The sequence below is a fragment of the Miniopterus schreibersii genome (genome assembly GCF_964146895.1).
Source record: "Miniopterus schreibersii genome assembly, chromosome: 19".
Classification (NCBI taxonomy): Eukaryota; Metazoa; Chordata; class Mammalia; order Chiroptera; family Miniopteridae; genus Miniopterus; species Miniopterus schreibersii.
The window spans coordinates 21809300-21831523 of record NC_138119.1 but is presented as its reverse complement, the minus strand read 5'-3'; the positions used below and the strand labels follow the sequence as shown (position 1 = coordinate 21831523).

The window sequence follows — 22224 nt, the reverse complement described above, 5'->3', positions numbered from 1 at the left end:
GCTGCTGAGAGCAATACTCCTGCACTGACCCTGCTGCCCCTCTTTCAGGAACCCTGCATAATTTTGGTTAAAAAAATAAAAAACATGTTACGGACTCAAACAATACTGGCCCAGTGCTGGCCTTGCAGGACTGATAAAAATATATAGATGGGATAGTGTATGTGATGGTGATCTGTGCTCCTTAGAAGTTATTTACCAAAAGGAACAAAAAATGGATCTTCTTTCCACCCTCTGAATTGAGTCCATACCCTTTTTTGAAGCTTATAAAGAATACAGCCTTGCCCTAGCTGGTTTGGCTCCGTGGTTACAGCATCGGCCCGCGGACTGAAGGGTCCTGGGTTCGTTTTGGGCCAAGGGCATGGACCTCAGTTGCAGACCTGATTTCCGGCCTCAGTCAGGGCGCATGCAGGAGTTAACCCTCTCTCCCTCTCTCTCCCTCTCTCTCCTGCTCTTCCCTGCCCCTTCCACTCTGAAAAGCAATGGAAAAAATATCCTTGGGTGAAGATTAAAAAAAAAATACAGCCTTCTCCTTCTTCCAACAGGCTCTAAACTAATGTTCCTACAATCAGATTACAGATGAAATCCAGAGACCCTCAACACACATGAGAGAGACCTATTTTTGCTATATGGGAATTTCCACTTGAGCCACACCTTGCTACGGAAAATGAGGACAACTCAAAATAAAAAACTAAGAAAAGCATAATAAAATAGGGTGTTTGCACAGGGATGCTTCCTGTTATCATTTCCTTAAGGTATTCTTTACCTAGATAAACTGGCTAGTATTTCTCCTTTCCATCCCAAGGTGGAAATGGCCCACAGTGAAGAGCCCATTTTTTAGCAGGAGTGCACGAAGGGTCCCTTCCTCTCACTGAAAGTGCACATTAAACAAATTCATGTCTATCATTTCTGTGATTGTAATCAGGTGGAATCGGGAAGGAGTATTTCCACTGTGACTTCATTAAAGTCTTTCAAAAGCAAAATACAGCATAAACAGAAAAATGGACCTGAGTTCTTGGTTGGGCTCTGCATTCACAAGTCAACTTTGTTACAAACAGTCACACAAAAGGCAAAAAATCATTGACTGGGATGTAAGTTTGGTGTTTTGCCAGCTTCAAAAATGTCCTTTTATACAAGAAACTGGTCTTTGCCTGTAGGGAGCAAGTGGCTGGGAGAACAAGAGTAGGAAGGAAATGAACTTTTCATTGCATCCTTCTTTGTTCCTTTTTGATTTTAAACCCTCTATGAATTACCCATTCAAAAATATAAGCACATATACTTTGAAATATCCTAAAACCTCAGATGTGCAAAAGAATGTTTCGATTTTAACTGAGAGCAGATTTGGGACAGGACAGTTGTGCAATGACCTGGCAGAAAAAGCCGAATTCTTTGTCTTCTATGTAAGTTACTAACCCAATTATTGGCTAGAAAACACAATGAAAAACGGAAGTCCATACGAAAGAGACCCTTTTTTATGAAATGCCCTTCACTTTCTGCCCATGAGCAAGTATGTCAGCGTCGCTTACCATCCCCGCCATCATCATATCCTGGTCGGCATCATCTTGTTTTCTCTTCAGCTCCTTTTCCGCTTCCTGCAGTTGTTTCAACATATTGTTCACCTCGTTGTCCAGGTCTGTCACTTCTGCAAAAGTCCGTTCAGCTTCTGCCTTGGTGCTGGTAGCATTCTAGGCACAAAATAAATGGTTTTTTAAAAAAATAGCTTTCCCACTCCTTCACCTGTCAAATGGCTCAAAAATACAATCCAGAAAGAACACAGCAGGAATTTACACTGTATATTGACTTATGATATCATTTATTCTTGTCTCCTCTTAATTAATCCTTAAAACTTCAGGTTCTATCACTACTGTTTTTAGTTGAGGTCAGTTTAGTATAGAGCTGTTTAATGCTGAACATTTAAATGGGGTGCACTTTCCACCACATCGTATCGATTAGATTCTTTCACTTGGATAAATTTTAAACTCAAAGCTGGCCTTGTTCTACTTGGCAGTTCATCATAATGTACGAAAAGGCAGCAATCCTGAAACAGGAGTATTTTATACAATACAGTTAAGCTGAAACTGACTATTCTAAAGAGACTAAAAAAATGTGTGTGATTCTCCAATATGTAATTTTAGAATCAGCACCAATCCTCCTTTCAATAAAACAAATAGATTGACCTGTAGGTAGGAAAAAAGTCAGCCTAAAGAAATCTTTCTTTACAGTGAGTAGAAGACTCCAGTAACGGCAGCTACAGAAATTCTAAATAGATGGGGCTTATATATGGCAACATACTTGAATGAGCAGCTTCAAAGATGTACTGACTTGGCACTCTATATAAGATTGAAAAAAAAGGTCAACTGTCCAGGTCAAAGAACTGTGCTTATTTAGGAAGTCTAATTTTTTTGTAGGAGGGGACTCTATGGGTCCCCAAAGCCACCTATATACCTACTCACAACTCAGACCCTGCCACTGAGACAAGTAGACATTTTAGAGTCAAAGACCCTTTCAATGGTTCTCCCTCCTCAATCAGTGTGGTTACCTACTCTGATGCCTAGTAAAAAAATAAACGACAAGGTTAGTTTAAGATCATTTTACTGGAGTGGAAGGAAAAATTTACGAGGGCTCTTGGGGGTATGGAAAGAAAAGAAAAATGACCAGAGAAACGCACAAGCAAAGACTTTGTTTCGAGAAGAGGCAAGTGCACACCTTCTGGATGGCGCTGGCGATCCTCTCCGCCTCGTGGGCCTTGCTCTTAGCCTCGGTTGCGTCCGCGGCTGCGTTGCCCAGGGCCAGCTGTGCCTCCCTCGTCTTTTCATTGGCTTCAATTATGGTCTGGTTGATGGCAGGGATCCTCCTTAGTGCCTCCTCTGCAGCAGTCTTGTTATCATTCACTCGCTTATCAAAGTCTAAAATAAGTTCAAAGAATGCATGTGAACTAAACTTTCAACAAGCCAAAGGGAAGCTTTCCGGGAGCTGCGACTGAATTTTATGTTATGAACAATGAAAGTCAGGGGAGGAAAATGAAAGCAGCGTGGATCGAGATCTCAGAACAAAGCCCACAGCTCTACATGGGAGAGTCACAGGAATGAACATCTGTTTCTGACTGAGGGTCTTGGAACGGATCCCTCACAGATGGGGGGGTGACTGTATTATGTTTCATACTGTGCATGATCAGAGATTCTCATGGTAAAAATTAAAAACGAAAAAGGATCTCGCCCTTGTGGAGGAAGCATACAAACTGACCCTGCTATTTGACCCTTTCATACCTTTCAGGTTGTTGAGAATGTCATTGGCTTCTTGTAAGGTATTTCGCCCCCTTTTAGCAGCTTCCTCTGCAAGAGCCTTGGCAGCATCAGCTCGGGCTAGGAGTTGGTCGGCGGTCTGCAAACACATGGCTGATCAGAGGCCAAACTGGCCACAGTGAACACCCTGTCTCCTAACAGATCAGGCACCTCCAGGCAGCCGCCCTGAGACTTGCCAGCACCCAGCAGGCTGGGCCTGGGCATCCCGCATAAATAAGGCCCTCCTCTGGGAACTTCACGGTTTGCCGCCTCTGCAACTGTGGTGACATTACATACACAGCTTACACTTGGACGGTTTTAAATTTTGCCCCAAGGAATGAAGCGATCCACAAATCAAACCGACCTGCTGTTCGACCTTGCCGCTCTCCAGAAGTTTCTTCACTTCGAATTCCTTCTCTCTCATGTCATCTCTGAGGTCCTCATAATCTTTTAACTTCTGATCAATCAGACGGTCGAGATCCTCAGCTTCCTTCTTTATCTTATTTGCCTCCTTCTGTGAAAAGCAAGTAAGATCATGCCATTTTAGATCAAACAAACCGATGAAAAGGTAGGTGGAGTAACGCTGTAATACTTAATACTCAATAGGTATTTTTAACAGAAGACATGGACCTTATTTTAAAAATTGAAGTATACTTTCCACATGGTGAAATGTACAGCGCTTAGTTCGATGAATCTAGACAAATATATTTACCTGTAACCAACACCCCAATGAAAATGCAGAATAATTCCACCCCAGGAAATTCCCTTGTATCTCTTTCCAGTCAGTTTCCACACCCGCCTTTCCAATAATACAGCTGCCACTGGTCTGGTTTTTATCATCATCGTTGAGTTTGCCTACTGTCAAATTTCACATATGTGGAATCATACAGTATGTACATGTCTGAAGAGACCTAAACCTTTACGGTAAAGATCAAGTCAATGCCTCTGGTGTAAGAAGTGTAATGCAATGAATTTCAACTTTAATGTAAAAATTACATATATATATAATTTATCCAGAGTGTGGTATGAGGACTCATGATTAGAGTACAGATGAAATAAAATAATACTACCAATTCCAAAATATTTTACCTGGCCCAGAGCATCCTGATATATTTATTTTTGTTTTTTCATTTAAACCATTCTCTTTTATATCTCTCTCGTTCTCAACCGGGCAATGCCTGGGGGTGATGGTCTAGGCGTACTCTGCTTTAATTAATCCAAATATATTATAATCTGGATTTATATTAAAGATTTAGGAGTGACTACTCATATCACTAAAGTAGTCTTTGCTATTTAATGTGTATAATCACAGGATTCTTTACCTCAATCAGTTCTATTATAAAATAGAACTAAAACAGAACTCCACTTTACCAGTGAGTCCGTGGGCCGACAGTGAAGGTAGGTACCAGTGACAGGTGTAGGACAGTCAGAATAGCTCTTACCCCGACTCTGTGTGTGTTCGGGGGTGACGGTGGGGGCTGTGGGTGGGTGACAGCAGTGACAACCAAAGCCCCGTGCATACAGGTTGTCAATCCCGTACCTCCAGGGCTTCTGAGTCCACGGGCGACAGCTGGGACACGCTGGCATAGATCTCCACAGCTTTCTCACCAGCCCTTTTGGCCTCCTCATGCACTCGTGCAGCTTGCCTCTCCAGGTCCTGCGAGATGTTCTTTGCTTGTTCATACCTAAGGAGCAAGAGAGGCGGCTTCATGAAAAATTCAGTTGCTTTTCGCACCTTTGTATTAACCAGATTCATTTTGGTTTAAAACCAAGGAAGGTAGAAGTAAGACAAAATTTCAGTACTTTATTTTATTGTGTTTAAACAGATATAGGGCTTTCCGTATGTAAAAGGAACTGTAGAGGTTTTGTAAGTTATTAAGTATGTCTATTCTTGGAAATAAAAAATAACCATGGGGGAAAAAAATCACTATGATAGTATTTCCAAAACCTCAAAGAAAATGCCACCTGAAAATGCTATTGTTTAATACCAACATAGGTGAAATTTATATTTCATCTCATCAATCCTTTTCATAACATACGGTTTACCTTATACTTTCTCACATCAGACATTTTTTAAATATTTGTAACTTAAGTGTATTTTCTCTGTTATAATGCTTTCCTTTTCTGTTTTCATTTATGCAGAATTTTAAGTATCATGGCTAGTCTTGTTACCATTTTCTGCAGTTACAGTAATTGGATCAAATCAAATCTCTACGGCCCTACATTCCCTCCTCTCATCACGGCACCATTTGAAAAGCATGACAGACAAAAGAAATCTTACTGAACGCATGCCCTGAATCCGCCGGCATCTGCTCTTTCATCAAACTGGTGTTACTTACAAGAACAACTGAATGCCTATAAGCCACTTTTAAATTTCACTCACTTTCTATTAAGCTCTTCAATCTCAAATGCTGTTTGGTTTTCTCCTGCCAGTGTCTTCAAAAGTAGATTATACGCCTCAGTTGATGTGTCATTGGCTGTCTTTGCCACTCGGACAATGTCATCAGCTTCTTGTTTATGGCTGTATAACATATAAGAAAAAAATAAACCATGAAACAGAACCATCTAATGGGGAAAGAAGTAGAACTTAGGTAATGCTTACCTTATTACCTATACTAGTTATATATACATCTACAAATATTGGAAAATCTTATAAATTTGAAATTTTGCAACCATTTCAGTGGGTACAAATAGCATTCTATAATCTGGGGACATGATATTTTCCAAGAAAATGAACGGCATAAAATTTATAGGGGCAAATGTTTATATTTCTTCAAAAACTTACTTATAATTAGTTAGGAGCGATTTACATATAAAACCATGTATGCTAGCAAGAACTCATGTATCTCTCATAAACACAAATCCCACACTTAATCTGTGTAATCATTACTCTGGTTCAGTTGCTACACAGTCATGAAAGAGCTTTGACTACTCAGATTTCTCCCATGCAACCCACTTACTGGCCAGGAAGCAACTCGACATGAAATGGCAAGGAGCCCACCAACAGGCTCTCCAGCCGAATACTGCATTTCAGCTGGGCAACCGCTAAGGTTTTTCCTTTACCTCGGAAATTTCATATTACACTGTCACACTGTAATAGGTAGCCATTCTTTTGGGTATGATAAATTTTCCTTCAAATTCACGAAGTACACTGGAATTTAACTGATATCCCAGACCTAATTTTCTTGGGAGCTTTCCATAATGTTTTCAGCTGTCTTCTTTCCATCAGAAAATCCATCTATGAAACCATGAATGTGCTATGAACTAAATGACACAGCTCACACATTCACATTCACAAATAACAAAGAGAGCACTTGTTTAAGCAAGATGCCAGTGTAAGTGCTCTGGACACTGAGGCTAAAATTCCACCACCAGCTTACTTAAGCACCCATGAGGTCAACAGCTGTTCTGCAACACATTCAACGAACGTTCACTGAGTGCTTACTATATGCCACACGTTGTTTTAGGCTCTGGGGCTTTAGCAGTGAGTAAGACACAAAAACGTCTGCCTTCACAGAGCATCCATTCCAGCAATTTAATTAAAAAAATTTTTAAATTTGATGCCCTCTATCATTTAAAGTCCTCTTAAGAAATTACATTACATTTAATTTTTTAAAAATTAAGAATGAAATGGTGTATTTTCTTTGGCTGACTTCCAAATGTTTTCAAATTAGCAAATGTTTTCTACTGAAACTTGAAAATATAACATTTAAAAAATTTTTTTTAAATAACTAAATTCTACTGAACTTCTTAGTTATCTATTAACTTTCAGGTTTTGAAATCAAATTTCTAAAAATATTATGGTTTTTTTTCAGATGTGCAAATATAATTTCACTTCAAGCCGTCATACTCTAATATTCAAAGCAAATACTCTAATTTCAAGCTAAAGGGAAGAAAAGAGTACACGCAGCTGATAACATTTCAGAAAAGAGAGTACAGCTTGCAAGAGTGGGTTATGTGGAAAGTGTTTGAGGCGCAGGATGGGAGAGCATGCCCACACCACTAGGGAAGCCATAGCTTCACCATTAAACAGGAATCTGGAGGTTACCGTTCAGCAAGCTTTCGGGCCTCTTCTGCCAAAAGAGTCATGTTGTTCGGGTCCCCCGTGGACTCTGGCTGAGTGATTGACTGAAGAGGAAACAAACAAAGCACAAATTTTAAAGGACTGAGTTATTTAATTTTAATAAAGCAAGTGTCAAAACTAAATTTTTATTAGTGTCATTTAGGAAAAGGAACACCTCTTCTTAATTTCAGAGATCTTTAACAGCAGCATCTTGATTGTAGTTTATTGCTTCTATTTTCAGGAAAAGATAAAATCTAAAATTGCCTAGTGCTATAGAAAGAACAAAGCTAGAGAAAGGAGCCAGAGGTCCTTTGGTTTTTATCCAGTTCCTGATAACTGTTTCATGACTCCTATGAGCAACGGGGCTTTCTTACTCCATGTTTAGAGACAAATGAAAAAAACACAAGGAATCAATTTAACTGAAGGAGCAAGCACTCCCCGGACTGTAACAGACCTGCTACAAATTACCGAGGGACACCCCCACCCCCACCGCCACCTCAGGGCATCGCACTCACTCACCACGTTGGCAACGGCCACTTTTGCTTTCTCAAGCTCCCTGGATGCGATTTCTATCAACTGCTCTGTGCTTTCCACTCGGGCACGTGCTTGCTCAGCCAAGTTTCCAGTCTCTTCAATGGTGTTCCGGATATTCTGTAAACGGCTGATTTGGCTAGATAAGGAGTTATTCACTCTCTGGAGGCGATCCATCAAATTTTGGTCCACATCTGCAATGCATTATAGAAGAAGGTGTGTGAATTATCTGAAGTGGGGCAACAAATCGCCTCACATGGGATCGGAGGCACTCCTGATCCTTACTCTTCTAGACGTAGCATCTTTCCAGTAAGTTTCCCCTAAGCCCATCAGCAGAGCCGTCAATCATTACTGTGCTGCTACATTCATCACAGTGTCTGTCTGTCCCACTAGACTATGAGCTCCTCTTTGTCACTCATCACTCTATCCCAGATCTTAATGTATGTTTAAGACTTAAAATGCTACAATCAAGAGAAAAAACAAACACCTAAGATGGACTTAAGCTACTCACCTCTCATTTTATTCTTTAATTTTAAAAAATTTACCCCATAGAATGAATTCTGGATTCTCATTAAAATTAAACTGGCCAAAAGAAGATGCATCCAATTATTTCCTTCTCTACATCAATAATTTTATAAAGTCAAAATTCTAGACATTAAGAGATACTGACAAGAAATGAGCAATCTGTTTTGTTTTTGTTGACCTGTACTCTAACTCCAAGAGGATACAAATTCATACACTCCATAGGGAAGTCCAGCACTGTGGTCCCGAGTGGACTAATGTTAATGCACAATTACTGTGTCTGTGAACACAGTATCTCAGAGATGGAGCACCCCAAGCAGAAGCAACCTCAGCCAGATGGTGAGCACCTTGATAGAAGGAGCGGTGTCTTATTTATCTTTTCATTATTATTTTTAAGCAAAATGCCTGGCATATTATAGACATTCAATAACTGTACAAAAAGACTTGCCCAAATTTAAGAAAAAGCTTAATTCAGAGGAAGAAATAAAGAAATCTAATGTGATTTAAAAAGCAAATTATTTAAAAGAACATCTTTTACTTCTGAAGTTTCTAAAACTGTTTCTTGTAAAGTCAATAAAGTATTTTAAAATAGAGTGTTTTTTAAATCTAAGTCAACCCCTTTTCTGCCTGTCACCAGTCTCATCAGGTAATGTACAGAGGACTGGTCTACCAAACTGCAAATGATACTAAAGATGTACATAATATGTAAAATATATATTTGTATATATACTAGCACATGTGCTTGCTAATTAAACAGAAAATTTCATAAGAAGGCACTAATTTCTAATCTTTACCCTCATAAATAGTAAGTGTATATATTCAGTAGCTGTTCAGTCAGTACTTGAAGACCACAACTTTTCCTTATGAGTCCTTTTTCTAAGGAAATAAAGCAGTGCTTTTGAAAAACTATTTGGAATACTTTGTTAAAAAAAAAAAAAATGCCAAGTATAAAACAGAATTTTAACATCTAATCCTTTTTGATGTGTTGGGAGAATTTTTTGTTTACTGTATTTTAAACCATTAAGTTGACAGGTTCTTGTATTTTTACATGCTGTTTAAAAAATAATTCAGTCTACAGATAGTTTAAAAATTGAGGCAGAATTTTATAAAACCATACTAATTCACTTTGACTTAGGAGCCACCTCTAAAGACTGGCTTGCGTCATGGAAGTTACCCACTGTTGGATCCTGCGTACCTTTGACATCCTGAGCCTCACGAAGGAGGTCCATCACCTCTCTCTCTGCTTCCTTCAGTCGATCCTCAAAGGCTTGATCTGTCACCACCTCACCCTCAGTGCCAAGGTTTGCCATGAGGGTCTCTAATTCCTGAAGTTTCAATCGGTGCTCAGCAACCTAAATATAATGAAGAGAGATGAAGAAAAGATAGGACATATAGGCATTCCTGAAGAACTGAGCTGTACTTCCTGCAGGAATACTACTCATGCTATAACATGCAGGTCCAGACACTCCATGCATGCCCATTCTATTGACTTCATTTTTACTTGTATTTTTAAATTTTATTTTTTAATTACAGTTTACATTTAATATTATTTTACATATATTAGTTTCAGTGTACGGCACAGTGGTTAGACAATCATATAGTTTAGAAAGTGTTCCCCCTGGTATTTCCAGGACCCACTTGGCACCACCCATGGCTATTACAATATCATCAACACTATTCCCTGTGCTGTACTTCGTTCCTTTGACTTTAAACACTACACCTGCTGATGATTCTCCGGTTCTGACCTCTCCCTTGCATTTCAGGTACCTCCCTGATATTTACACTTGGCTCCTCTGATAGGTATCTCAACTTAACATCCAAAATTATACTCTTGATTTTTTTCCTCTTAAATCTGTTCTCTGATTTATCTGTTCAATAAATAATGCCTCCAGCTACCTTAAGCAAAAAATCCAACATCCAGCCTGATTCTTCTCTTTCCCTATGTTTGCCCCCTCTACTGCCCTACCCCACAAACATATTCCTCCAGTCCAATATAGGCTCCCCTTTGCCCCACTCCTAACCACCATTCTTCACAGAGTGTCAGAGTATTCTTCTTAAAAGATGAGTTGGATTTTCTAGCTTAAAACTCTTCAGTGCATTCCCACTGGATTGGGAATAGAACCTAAATTCCTTACTATGGTCAACATGTGCGACGTTTCCACCTACCTCTCCAGTCTTATCACAAACTGCTCCCTCCTTGTTCAGCAGGCTCCAGATACCTCCCAGCTTGGAGGCCTCTGTGCCCACCTTCGCTCTGCCTGGAACAGCCTACCCACCCTCTGCCTGCTCCTATCGTCCTTCAGATCTCACCTCAAGTGAATTTCCTTAAAGAAGCCTTGGATAAAGCAGTTCCCCCCAGTTATTTTCTGTTTCTATTCTTTCTAGCACTTATCTCAGTTAGGACTTCTTTATTTAATGTTTATTCCTTATCTCCCAACTGGATCATGAATCTTTGAGAACAAGGACTGTGTCTACCTTGTCCACCACTTTTGCTCTAGAGCTCAGTGCACAGGGAGTGGCCATTCAATGCCTGCACTATGAATGAATGAATGAATGAATGAGTGTGTGCACTGTTGACAGCTACCTTATCCTTTACCAGCCGGTAACATGCTGGACATTCCTGGCAGCCAGGCCAAGACCGATTGTAGAAATAGTTCTCTTCACACTGGTCACAGCGATTTCCCACGAAGCCTTCTCTGCATTCACAGCGACCGTCGTCTTTGCACTGGAGTGAGAGAGACCCCTCAGGGTGACAGTCACAGGCTGCAGAATAAAGGCAAAAGGGGACATAATAAGGAAAAGAAAGAAGAGTGCATGTTCTTTTACCTCAGACTCCCAAAAAGCTGACCGTACCATCATTATAAGTAGAAGTTTTCTTTTTTCAAACAGGCTGATTTAGGAGAATTTAAATGGTTAAGTCTGCTTAGCTGAGAACACAGAAATTTTTCTAGTTTATGTTGTATTATCTTATAGACTATTTATCCACTTTGATCTCTGAACTGAGTCAATGACGTATGCTACATTCCACAGGAGAAATGAAGGAATTCAGAAAGCAAAAACCCAAACTGTTCTGAGGCCGAATTCCAGGCAAGTGTTTATGCCAAGGAGCAGCAGCTGTTTACGTGTAACTGCACCAAAAGCGCCCCAAGGGTGGGAAGCAACTGCAGCCAGTAAGTCAACAAACATTCTGAGCAGACTCCCTCACTGTCCCATCATCTGCACTAAGAATGTGATCAATAAAAAGTTTTACTAAGTACAGTGGGAATGCTCGGTAATCAAAGGGAGACTTTTCTTTGAAAAACTGGAAGACTGGCAGAAGGAGGAATCAGAAACAATATAAAAGAAGACATAAAGAAGGTGGTTACAAAGAAACCAGGGAAGCTCTCAGTCCCCAGAGTTTAAGGGGATAATTCTCATGGAATAAAGCATCGACAATGACCTACGGGAGGCCCTGGCTGTGAGCCATCGGCGAGACTGGGGCTGCCAGAGTCCTTTCTGGACTTGTGGTTCTAACTGGAATGAGGGGAGATTAGAGCTCTATGCCATCCACACCCCTTACGTTTGCAGCCTTTAGGTCCAAAGCCGAAGTGGTTAGCCTCACAGCGCTCGCAGTGCTGACCGGTGATGCCGGGCTGGCACTCACACTGGCCAGTGCGGATGTCACACTGTCCGTTGGTGGAACCCAAAGCATGGCAGTCACATCTGAAATGAACACAGGGCATTTCTCAAGTAGGAAAAACAGACTTGAAGCAAACTTCACTTTTTTCCCTTTTCAGCACAGGACTGATGTTAATTTATAACAAAAAAACAGAATGTTAAGGGCCAATGAGCCCCTCAGGTTCAATAACTTTCAGGGGTTCTATTTGGAACCTCTTTTTCTAGGCAAACACACCAACACTGTAATTCCACCACTAAACTCACTGCCTGTGGCTCTCCAACCTGGCGCCACATACCACCAACCAGGAGCTTTGAAAACAAGAATTTCCCAACTGCCACTCTGGAAGGTCTGATGTTAAGCATCTCAGAAAGGACCTTGAAATTTATGTATTTTTTTTAAAATGTTGCTTAGGTGCAGGTGACACTGACGCAGCTGGGGCCACTGCATTCCACTCTTTTCTCCCATTCACTTAATTACAGCTCTACAGTACTGCCTCCAAGGGAGCCTTGCCCATATCAGGCACTCAAACAACTACTGAACGAAGTCAAGCCAGCAACAACTCATAAAAGTTCATCTTACAATAAAAAAAGTAAAGGTTATTTCTACCAAAGGGACCTGACACCTCACCTCTCGCAGCCTTGCCCACTGTGCAGGTTGTAGAATCCGGGGTCACAAGCTCCACAGTCCCGGCCGGTGACATGAGGCAGACATTCACACTGGCCGGTCACAGGGCTGCAGCCGCTCTGCTGCCGCGAGGACCCGTAGGGGTTGCAATCGCAGGCTAAGGCAGGAAGACAGATACAGCAAAACAGGCAACTCACCCAAGAGAAACACGAAAATATAAACTATACAAATAGATTCTAGACTTGTGCTGTCCAGTGCAGTAGCCACGGGTCACCTGTGGCTATCAAGCACTTGAAATGTAGCTGCTCTTAACGGAGATGTGCTGGAAATGTGAAATACACACTGGATTCTGAATACTTGGTGTGGGGAAAAAATATACATGCATATCAATAATGTATTATTACTGGTGACTTGTTGAAATGGTAATATGTTAGATATGTTAGGTTAAATAAACTATATTAATAAAATTTCACCTGTTTCTCTTTATTTGAATGTCTCTACTAGAAAAATTTAAATTACATAAGTGATTCGCACATATTTCTATTGAGTGGTGCTGCTCTAGAACAAATAATTGTAAATATTTAAAGAGAACGACCACATAGTGAGTTCTCAGAATAAGTACAACTGGGACAGCATCTGGCCTGGCCGGTGGCTGATCACCTTTGCATTTATCTGCCGGATTGGGAGCCAGCGGATTTCCAAAAAATCCATCTTTGCACCGGTCGCAGTAGAAGCCAGCGGTGTTATAGATGCACTTCAGGCATTCTCCCGTCAGGCGATTGCAATTGCCAACTGCGTTGGGATCGATGTTGTCATTGCACTGGCATAGCCGGCAAAGCCTCACAGGCCCATGTTTCCCCTGAGGATCTCCAAAGTAGCCATCGTCACAGAGCTCACATCTTTTACCTGGGTAAGAGATAACCAGATGTTACCAAAAAAAGGACTGAGATATTTCCAGTGCTACTGGTTTCAAAGCCTGCTTACAAATTACCACTGGTTACAAAGTCTAGTGTAACCGTCTGTTGGGAAGTGACACGGTGCAGTGGACATGGCACCAGCCTAGGAGAGCAGGCAGAGCTGGGCTGCAGTCCCGGCACTGTGCCGAACCAGTGGAGCCACCTTGGGTGCATCTCCATTTCCTCATTAGAAAGTAGCACCTGGCTTGCCTACTTCACCTCAAATGTTCTGAGGATTACCCGAAATCACACACTGAAAGTGCTTTGTAAATGAGCTGGGCTCAGGGTTTATTAACCTTTCCATTCCCAAGGGATGGCACATTCATATGTTTGTTCTTGTTGATGGCATTAAGAAAGATGAAAGGGCACTCTTGATACCACAAATCTCTTATACAACAGAGTAGAATCATTCTCTTAAAAAATAAAAGGTGTTCGCTAATCCTTGTTAGAGCAGCATCAACTAGTACAGAATCTGAGCATTTTAGAAGGTAACTTGGAGATCGTCACCTGCCACCCACTTCTATCACAGCTAAGGGAACAGTGAGAGTTTAAATAACTTGCCCACAACCAAACAGCTGATCAAATGAGAGGGACAGAGCCAGAATTCAGGGCTTCTCCCGCATACAAAACTCATGACTCTGTGAAGCAGGGACAGATGACAGTAGTATGGACCAGGGTGGTGACGGCGGAAGAAGTGAGAAGTGGTCGATTTGAGACAGAGCCAGTAACAGCTGCTGGCTGATGGCTTTGGGAAATGAAAGAAGAATCGAGGATATGCCTACGAATTTAGCTTGAGCAACTAGGTGGATGGTAGTATTTTTACTGAGATGAACAGATTGGCGAAGGAACAGGGTTGGAATAGGAAAAAGAAGAAATCAAAGATTTAGCTTGGATTTGCTTAAATCTGAGGCTCCTTTAGAGACCTGAATCAAGGTAACAGCAGGAAAGAATTGGCAGATTCAGATCAGCAAGACTTGAAGAGAGTTTAGTAAAGATACCATGTATGGAATTACGGGCAGAGTGTAGGGAAACCACAGGAGAGTAGTACCTGGACAGTAACCATGGGGTTGACGGGCTCCATAACCTGGGCCTCAGGGGGTGGGTGCAGGGAGCAATTATCAGAACCTAAAAGTGTCTAAATTTACTAGAAAGAGCTGTTTGGAGAAAGCCACCTGCCAGGAGCTGAGAACTTTGATTAAGATCACCAAACCATGAGGATCCTACAGAGAGCGAGCCTTGGAATAAATACTTTGCATTCACCAGGGAGGCTGCTATTCTAGGTGGTGCATGCAGTTCTTGTCAGGGTGGAGACAGATGAAGAATGGAGGAGTAGGGATAACCAGAAGGCTTCCAGCCCAGCACCCAAATGGAGATGGCAAGGAGGCAGCCGGTGCTCAGGATAGCAAGGTCAGCGCTGAAGATTCAGATGTCGCCACTATAGCACAGAGAGGCTCTGAAGCCTAAAGATGGGTCTGCTCACCTAAGGGGAGACTGAAAAGTTGACATGAAAGCCCGAAGTGGAGAATCAAATGATCAAAGGAGACCCAAGAGAAGAGAAGTAGGAGGGAACCAAGGAGAGGGAAGGGTCGAAAAAGGCAAGAGGAGGAAATGTTTGGAGCAAAGTGAGCAGTCAGCAGCGTCCAGTGTTGCTGAGACGGGGTCAGCTGAGGACTAGACACTGACTGCTGCAGGTGGCTAATCAAGACCACTGACAAGGCCAAAGGAAATGTGGCTGGGCTGGGGCAGGAGGGGGAGAAACAGGATGCTGAGGGGAGAGGAAGCTGGGGGCCTTCTGGTCTCTGCTGTAAATAGTTACCAGGCCCTCAGCGAGATCCATGTTCAGATTAGCATGAAGACAGCAGTTCAGTTCTGCTTTTTCATTAGATAACTTAGCTATTCTAGATAGGATCCACATTTAAAATGTCTTGAAACCTGTTCTGAATAAAACTTAATTTAAAAAATCTGGTGAAAAACCTAAAACAGAGCTACATGGTGGCCCAAGGAAAGCTCTCGCTCCAAAACACCCTCTGGTAGCTACAGCTCATCGACCCTTTTGTCTGAGAGTCTATGATGGAGGTTCAAGTTCTGACTGTACTATTTATATGGTGTTGGGCAGGTTATACGCCTTTTTAGCCTTGGTATTCCTTATCATCCTTCCTGGCAATGGGAGAGGTGTTCTAATATCTTTAGCATGCTGTGTAATCCCTCTATCTGAACTAACCACCCCGTATGAAAGTTATCTCTGCTTCTTCCATACTTCTCGCCCCTGAAGAGTAGGGGCCATCCTTAATCATTTTTATATTCCCAATGCCATGTACTCAAAAATTGGTTGAAAAAGACTGTTATTAGTAATTTACCTCAAAAGATTGTTTTAAAGATTAAGTGTGAATGCGAACCACATTTTAGGATCTCAATGACTATCAAGAGTTATTTCTATTTTTCAGTAGTCTTCTAATGAAGAGCATCTTACTTGTATCTGCAATCTCTGCTCATTTATTCAATAAATATTTGCATTCATTCAACAAATACAAATGCTGAAAACTATTCTGGGTGTCAGGGGTACAAAAGTGAATAAAACAGATGAAAGTCCCTGCTCTCATGGGGCTTAAACTGGGGGGGAGAGGAGGAGAGGGGAAGACAGGCAATAAACAAAGGAATAAACATAGAAATCTCGAATAGTTAGAGAGCTATGAAAGCAAAGCAAAGCATGATGCAGGATTGACGAGTGCGGATGTTTTACAGGGGCTATGTTGTTTTTCAGAGACAGCTACACCCGGATTAACATCCGCAGGAACCGCTATAGATCATTCCCTTCCAGCCAGGTGATAACTAATGAAACAAATCTATTTTGCAAGCTTTGTGTGAGAAACACCTGATCAGTGACCAACATGTTTATAACATTTCCCAAGATCTCTTATTTTATGCTTCATCTCTTCATTAGAGCATCCCAAACAGTCTCAATCCACCATTGGTAATGTTTAGTATAGACGTGAGAGTGGGCCCACTATGCTGAACTGTTTTGTCTTTGCAACTGCCAGCTACCCAATGAAACAACAAGATGAGTAACAGGATTTACCATCAAACATTATATTAAGTACATCCAGGAACAGATACTATAAATGGGATACTTACTAGATGCTATGACAGCAAAGTAAAGGGCACTAAGAGCCTGGGGTGGGAGGGCAGGGAGGGTCCATTGGAAAGCCTTCCTGGGAAAGTGATGTTCGACCCCATCCCACGAGGAGACAGGAGGTGGCCAAGGAAAGGGAGGTCTGCGTGAGAGTGAGTGGGGTAAGCACTCTGAAGGAGAGCATGTGGCAGGCCGAAGAGTCTGGCACATCTGAGTGACGACAAGAAGCCCAGCAGGACAGGGCCGAGTGATGGGGAATGAGGCTGAAGAAGTCTGTCTGCGTGAGGCTCTGTTAGGCCACAGGAAGGAGTCAAAAATATAAAATTCTACACTAGTTTCCACTCCTTATTTTCTCAACTATCTTAAGCAAATGACCGCACCTCTGTGTTGCATGCCCTTGCGCTCGGGGAGGGGTCAGTGGAACAGGAAGAAAGATGAGGTGTTTGGCTGTTTCCCAATGATTAAAGAATGTTTTGATGAAACACAAGAGATACAGATCATTAGCTCAGTGTTTTGGTTTCTCACTTGTTTTCATGCTCTGTAGCAATATCTTTGGAACAAAAGGCTTGTAATGGCGTCAAAGGCTGTATCAGAAGCCTGGCCAGAAGCTCTCCGTTACGTGGAGGCTGAAGTCAATGCTAGAAGAGAAACGGTCACCAGTGAGCCTTGCTCTCCTCGGTCAGCCAGCCTGGGCAGGCAGTTCCTTGAGTAGCTACGAAAGATCTAGTTTTGTGTTTTTATAAAAAAGAAAGAAACTCAGAGAATGGGAACACTGGCCAATCCAAAATTATTAAAAAATGAACACATTTTCCCAACTAAATGGGATGGGCTCTGATATACTGAAAGAAGAGTTTAGAGAAAGAATGTAGAAAAAAATTAATTACCACTTTATATCAAGAAGCCCAGGATAACAGCCCCACAAACTAAAAACCAAGTTTTGGTTCTCATCTTATGAGGGGGAGTATACTGTAGTGGTCATCATTTTGGGGAGCCGGAATGCCTGGGTTGAAAGTCTAGCTCCTCCAATGACAAGCTGCAGGCTTGGTCATGCAATCTAGTGTCTCCGTGTCTCAGTTTTCTTAGCTGGAACATGGAGATGGTAGCAGAACCTACCTCACAGGCTCGTGAGGCTTAATGAGGCAGGAAAGGAGCCAGCCATAAATATATTAGCTAGTATTAGTATTTGATATGCATTTAGTAAATCTATAATAAATCTGTTTCCTCTAAAATGCTGCCTACTAGGAAAATTGTAATGATTACGCCAAACTAAAAAAAAAAAAAAAAAATCCAGACACTCCCAAAGCCCTTTTCTCATGGTGTTTCTAAAGGATGGACACTGCAAGCAGGTAGCAAGAGCAGGCTCACCAGTGGTGCCCGTAGGGCAGTTGGTGCACACCACCTCCTGTGTCATAGGGACAACAGCACAACTTGAGCCCCCCGGACATGGGCAGGGCTGGCAATCAGAGGAAGTGCCCGAGGATGAATCTCCATAGAACCCGTCACTGCACTTCTCACAGTGGGGGCCAGCTGTATTGTCTCTGCAGTCGCAAACACCTATTTGGAGGGCGGGTGTGAGAAAACAGGCAAGTAAGACAATGAGCATTTCCTACCCATCTGCTGAAGAGAACTTAGGTCTAGCAGTCCCCAAAGATCATCTGCTCACCTGTCTCAGGGTCACAGGTCTCACTGTGTCCATTGCAGGTACAAAGCACACATGGACTGTATGGCCCAAGACTCGGAGTTTCTCTTCTGTATCCTGAGAGGCACATCTCACAAAACTGCCCTCCGTATCCCACAGGGCAGGTGCAGGTCTCCACCCAAGTTGCAGGGACCCCAGGCCCAGGTCGAGCACTAGCCAGGGTGACATCATCCAAATATCCAGCACCTGCGTGGAGTGTGGGAAAGAGAATCACTGAACTAGCTTCTGTTTTCCGAAAGCTCATGAAAAGTCAATAACATTAAAGGGTAACCAGACCCAAAATTCCAGAGATAAGCAACCATTAGTTTTATTAATTTATTGGAGAAGATAAGTAGAAAATAGCATTTAGAACAATCATGTGGTAGCTGGTGCTGTGTCTGGAATAACAGTATAGCAATCGTGTATTTTAAACACAGACGCACACACCCGAGATTGGTGGATTTTATAGTTCTCCCAATCACCAATAAAGAAAATGAAAGGCATTGGACCATAATCTTGGACAAGAAGAGAGAAGAGCAAGACTATGCAGGACAAGAAGAGTTTAGGTCTGGAATCATTAAGCAGTGTTTTTGTTCTTTTGTGACAAAAGTGGGCATGCAGGCACTGATTGTAAAGTTCAAGGATAAGAAAGCACCTGTCAACAAGTACCACTCAATTATATACTTTTTACCTTGCACAAAACAGCAAAAATAAGCACACAAGTTCTAATACTCTGGGCTACTTCAACAAGTGTGCAATTACTACAAAGCCATTGTGCCATATATCACAATGCTGTCCCCTTTCCAGAAGAAAATAAAAACAGAGGAAGCCTTACACTGGCTTAGACCAATGATTCATCCAACACCACAGTGCCTGTCATGGTCTTAGCTGGAACATCCCATGGAAGAGGAAGGTGTTGATTATGTCATACTTCCCTTAATTTCCATCCTACTCCTGGCTCTGGCAGTCTATCTTTCAAGTGTATTTCCCCATGTTATGAAATATCATTGGCTGCTCATATAATTCTTAGAAACTGACAACCTGAGGCTGAAGGATATCTCTTCTATGACTGCCTTGAACTTAGTTAACTTTTAATATGTTTATGGGGTTTTTCCACAATTAGATCATGAGATACTTTTCCATTGGCTAATGTGCTTCCAACTCTAAACATTTTTAAGTCTCCCTTTCTCCCTCTCATCTTGTCCCTACTCCCAAATTATAGTCCATCTCTTTCCTTCCCTTATAGCTAAACTTCTTTAAAAAATAACCTTTATTTTACTTCTTGGCCTTCAAATTATTATCAACGCACTCACTCTAATTTCAGTTTCAACAATTCTTAAAAAACACACCAAAAACCTCACCAGCGATTCCTTAGTCACCCAATCCAAAATCCAATGGCGTTATCTTCTTAAACTTGTTAATTGTTTCCCCTCCTCAATATTATTTTTCCCTCTTGAGGCTCAGGGCATGGTCCTTAAATAACTATGTTTCCAGAAGTGCATGTTCTTTTCTTTTTTCCAAGTTTCCAAATTTAAAAATTATTGCCCATACACTGACAACCAACTCTAGATATCCAGTCCTAGCTTCTTCCTAAGTCCCGCATCCGTATTTCTAACTACTACTTATAAGACGTTTTCATCTGGAGATTCATACAGGCATCTCCAAAATCAACTCATCCAAGAACTTGAAGGCATTATGCTAAGTGAAATAAGTCAGAGAGAGAAAGCAAATATCGCATGATCTCACACATGAAACCTTTAAAAACAGAAAGAGAAAGGAAAAAACAACAAAAACATTTAACTCATCGCTACAGAGAACAAAGACTGGTGATTTACAAAGTTCCAGTTATAAAATAAATAAATAGTGGGGATGTAATGCACAGCATGGCAACTATGGTAAATAACACTGTATTGCATATTTTAAAGTTAATAAGACAGTAAATGATAAAATTTCCCATCACAAGGGAAAAAAATTAAGTAACTGTGTGGTGATGGACATTAAGTATACTTATTGTGTCAATCATTTCACAGTATGTACAAATATAAAATTATGTCATGACCTGAAACTAATATAAGGTTGTACGTCAATTATACTTCAATTAAAAAAAAATCAACATATCCAAGCTGCTGATGCCAGTCTCTCCACTGCCCTGAGTTCTACCTTTCTACAGAAAGGTCTTCATTAAAATAAAAAATTTTATAAGAAAAAAATTGAAAGGCATACTTAAAACAGCTTTGTTTATCTAAAATTATAACAAATGTTCATTCAGTAATTTATAATTTTTCATAATTTAGCCAATGGTTAAAGGCTTGAGAATTACAGAGCAGTAAATAAAAAGAAATAAAGGTTAAGTCATATGAGCGAGTAAAATTATATTTAGAAACTTTAGAAGAATCTATTTATATATAATGTAATCACAATAGGCTTATCCATTACAAAACTATAGTATTTACTAATTTTAGCAAATTTTCTCCAGGTTCTTAAAAGTGATTTAAAAATACATTATTTTTATATATAATTCATGTATAATGAGGTAGTTTATATCACTTCTTTAGGATCAGTGTTACAGTATTAGGACTTTAGAGATACCCTTTTGCATAGTACAGATCTTTCAACCTAATCATCTTGTTAAATAGCTCTCCTGAATTTTATCATAACTTACTTCTCTCACTGTATGTCCCACGGATCTTGATAGAGGTCAAGTTGTTAAGGAGCTTCTGAAATTCAAAAGGGGTAAGAGTAGGCCTCCAAGGATAATCTGTTGCTTCATGGAGTCTGGAGAGAAAGAAGAGGCTCTGTTAACTTCTGTAAGGACAATTCTGAGGTCCGAAAATGCATTTCTTATTCATTTAGGCCACCAACAACACAATGCTCCGACAATATAACCAAGTCAGAAGTCGGTCTGCTCGTCTGACAGTAGAGGTGGCAAGGGTACATACAGGTGAACATAGGGAAGACTTCCTTTGACAAAGGCCCCCAGACAACCCCTAAGTTTTCCTTCAACCTTTGCCTTGAGGCCTGATAAGCTCAGTTAAAGAAACCACTTCTATAATTTGGGTCAAGTCAGATTTTACAACAAAGAGGGACTTACCTGAAGACATATTTCACAGTGGTCTCACTTGGATAGGAATTGCCCTGTGCGATCAAGGGCACAGACACTCTCAGGCCAGCTCCCTCGAGCACCACGTCTTCGGCAGAGAGGCGAGTGTCTCGCCTGTCCACTCGAAAGGAGAAGGAGAGGTTCTGACCATAACTCATCACCTGCTTGCCCAAGAACTTGGCTGGAATGCAGACACATGGGGCAAGGATGTGAGAATGAGGCCACAGAGGAGCACATCTCAGCCACACTGCTTTCCAGCCTCACTTACCGGGAGCAATGAAGTACCTAGGAAAGTAGCTGTCTGAGATGACGGCGACGTCTTGCCTCTCACTGGACCACTCCAGGGATGCATCAGAGCCGTCCCTCTGCTCTGCGCGCCACCCATCCTCATCTACAAGCACAGGACGAAACACACAAGCGCCATTACATTGTAAATGCCCTGAATTTACCTCCTCCGTGGGCCACAACAACAAACGGAAAGTATAGGGAGAGACAGCAATGAAAGTTTTGGAATAAATGAATCCTACAACAGAACCTATATATGCTATACCCCTCAAGTTATGTTTTGCTTTATTTTATGTAACACGTAACTATGGTAAATTCTAAGCCCATGTGTATGTTTTCATAAAGTACAGCACAGGGAATATAGTCAGTCATATTGTAATAACTATGTATGGTGTCAGA

At 41.3% G+C, this 22224-nt stretch overlaps 1 protein-coding gene across 1 annotated transcript in view; it reads right to left on the bottom strand.

The window, feature by feature from the left end:
- LAMC1 (laminin subunit gamma 1) overlaps positions 1–22224 on the bottom strand; it is a 99140-nt gene that overhangs the window by 5576 nt on the left and 71340 nt on the right. The window contains exons 9-26 of the mRNA XM_081121006.1: positions 21809–21931; positions 21532–21721; positions 21103–21215; positions 18426–18647; positions 18128–18316; positions 13337–13582; positions 12680–12833; positions 11954–12096; positions 10979–11157; positions 9590–9746; positions 7861–8066; positions 7327–7406; positions 5662–5799; positions 4819–4963; positions 3643–3792; positions 3264–3378; positions 2704–2903; positions 1524–1682 (exon numbers count right to left, since the gene is read on the bottom strand). Coding sequence (XP_080977132.1) covers positions 1524–1682; positions 2704–2903; positions 3264–3378; positions 3643–3792; positions 4819–4963; positions 5662–5799; positions 7327–7406; positions 7861–8066; positions 9590–9746; positions 10979–11157; positions 11954–12096; positions 12680–12833; positions 13337–13582; positions 18128–18316; positions 18426–18647; positions 21103–21215; positions 21532–21721; positions 21809–21931 — 2909 coding nt within the window. The remainder of the gene's footprint in view (positions 1–1523; positions 1683–2703; positions 2904–3263; positions 3379–3642; positions 3793–4818; positions 4964–5661; positions 5800–7326; positions 7407–7860; positions 8067–9589; positions 9747–10978; positions 11158–11953; positions 12097–12679; positions 12834–13336; positions 13583–18127; positions 18317–18425; positions 18648–21102; positions 21216–21531; positions 21722–21808; positions 21932–22224) is intronic.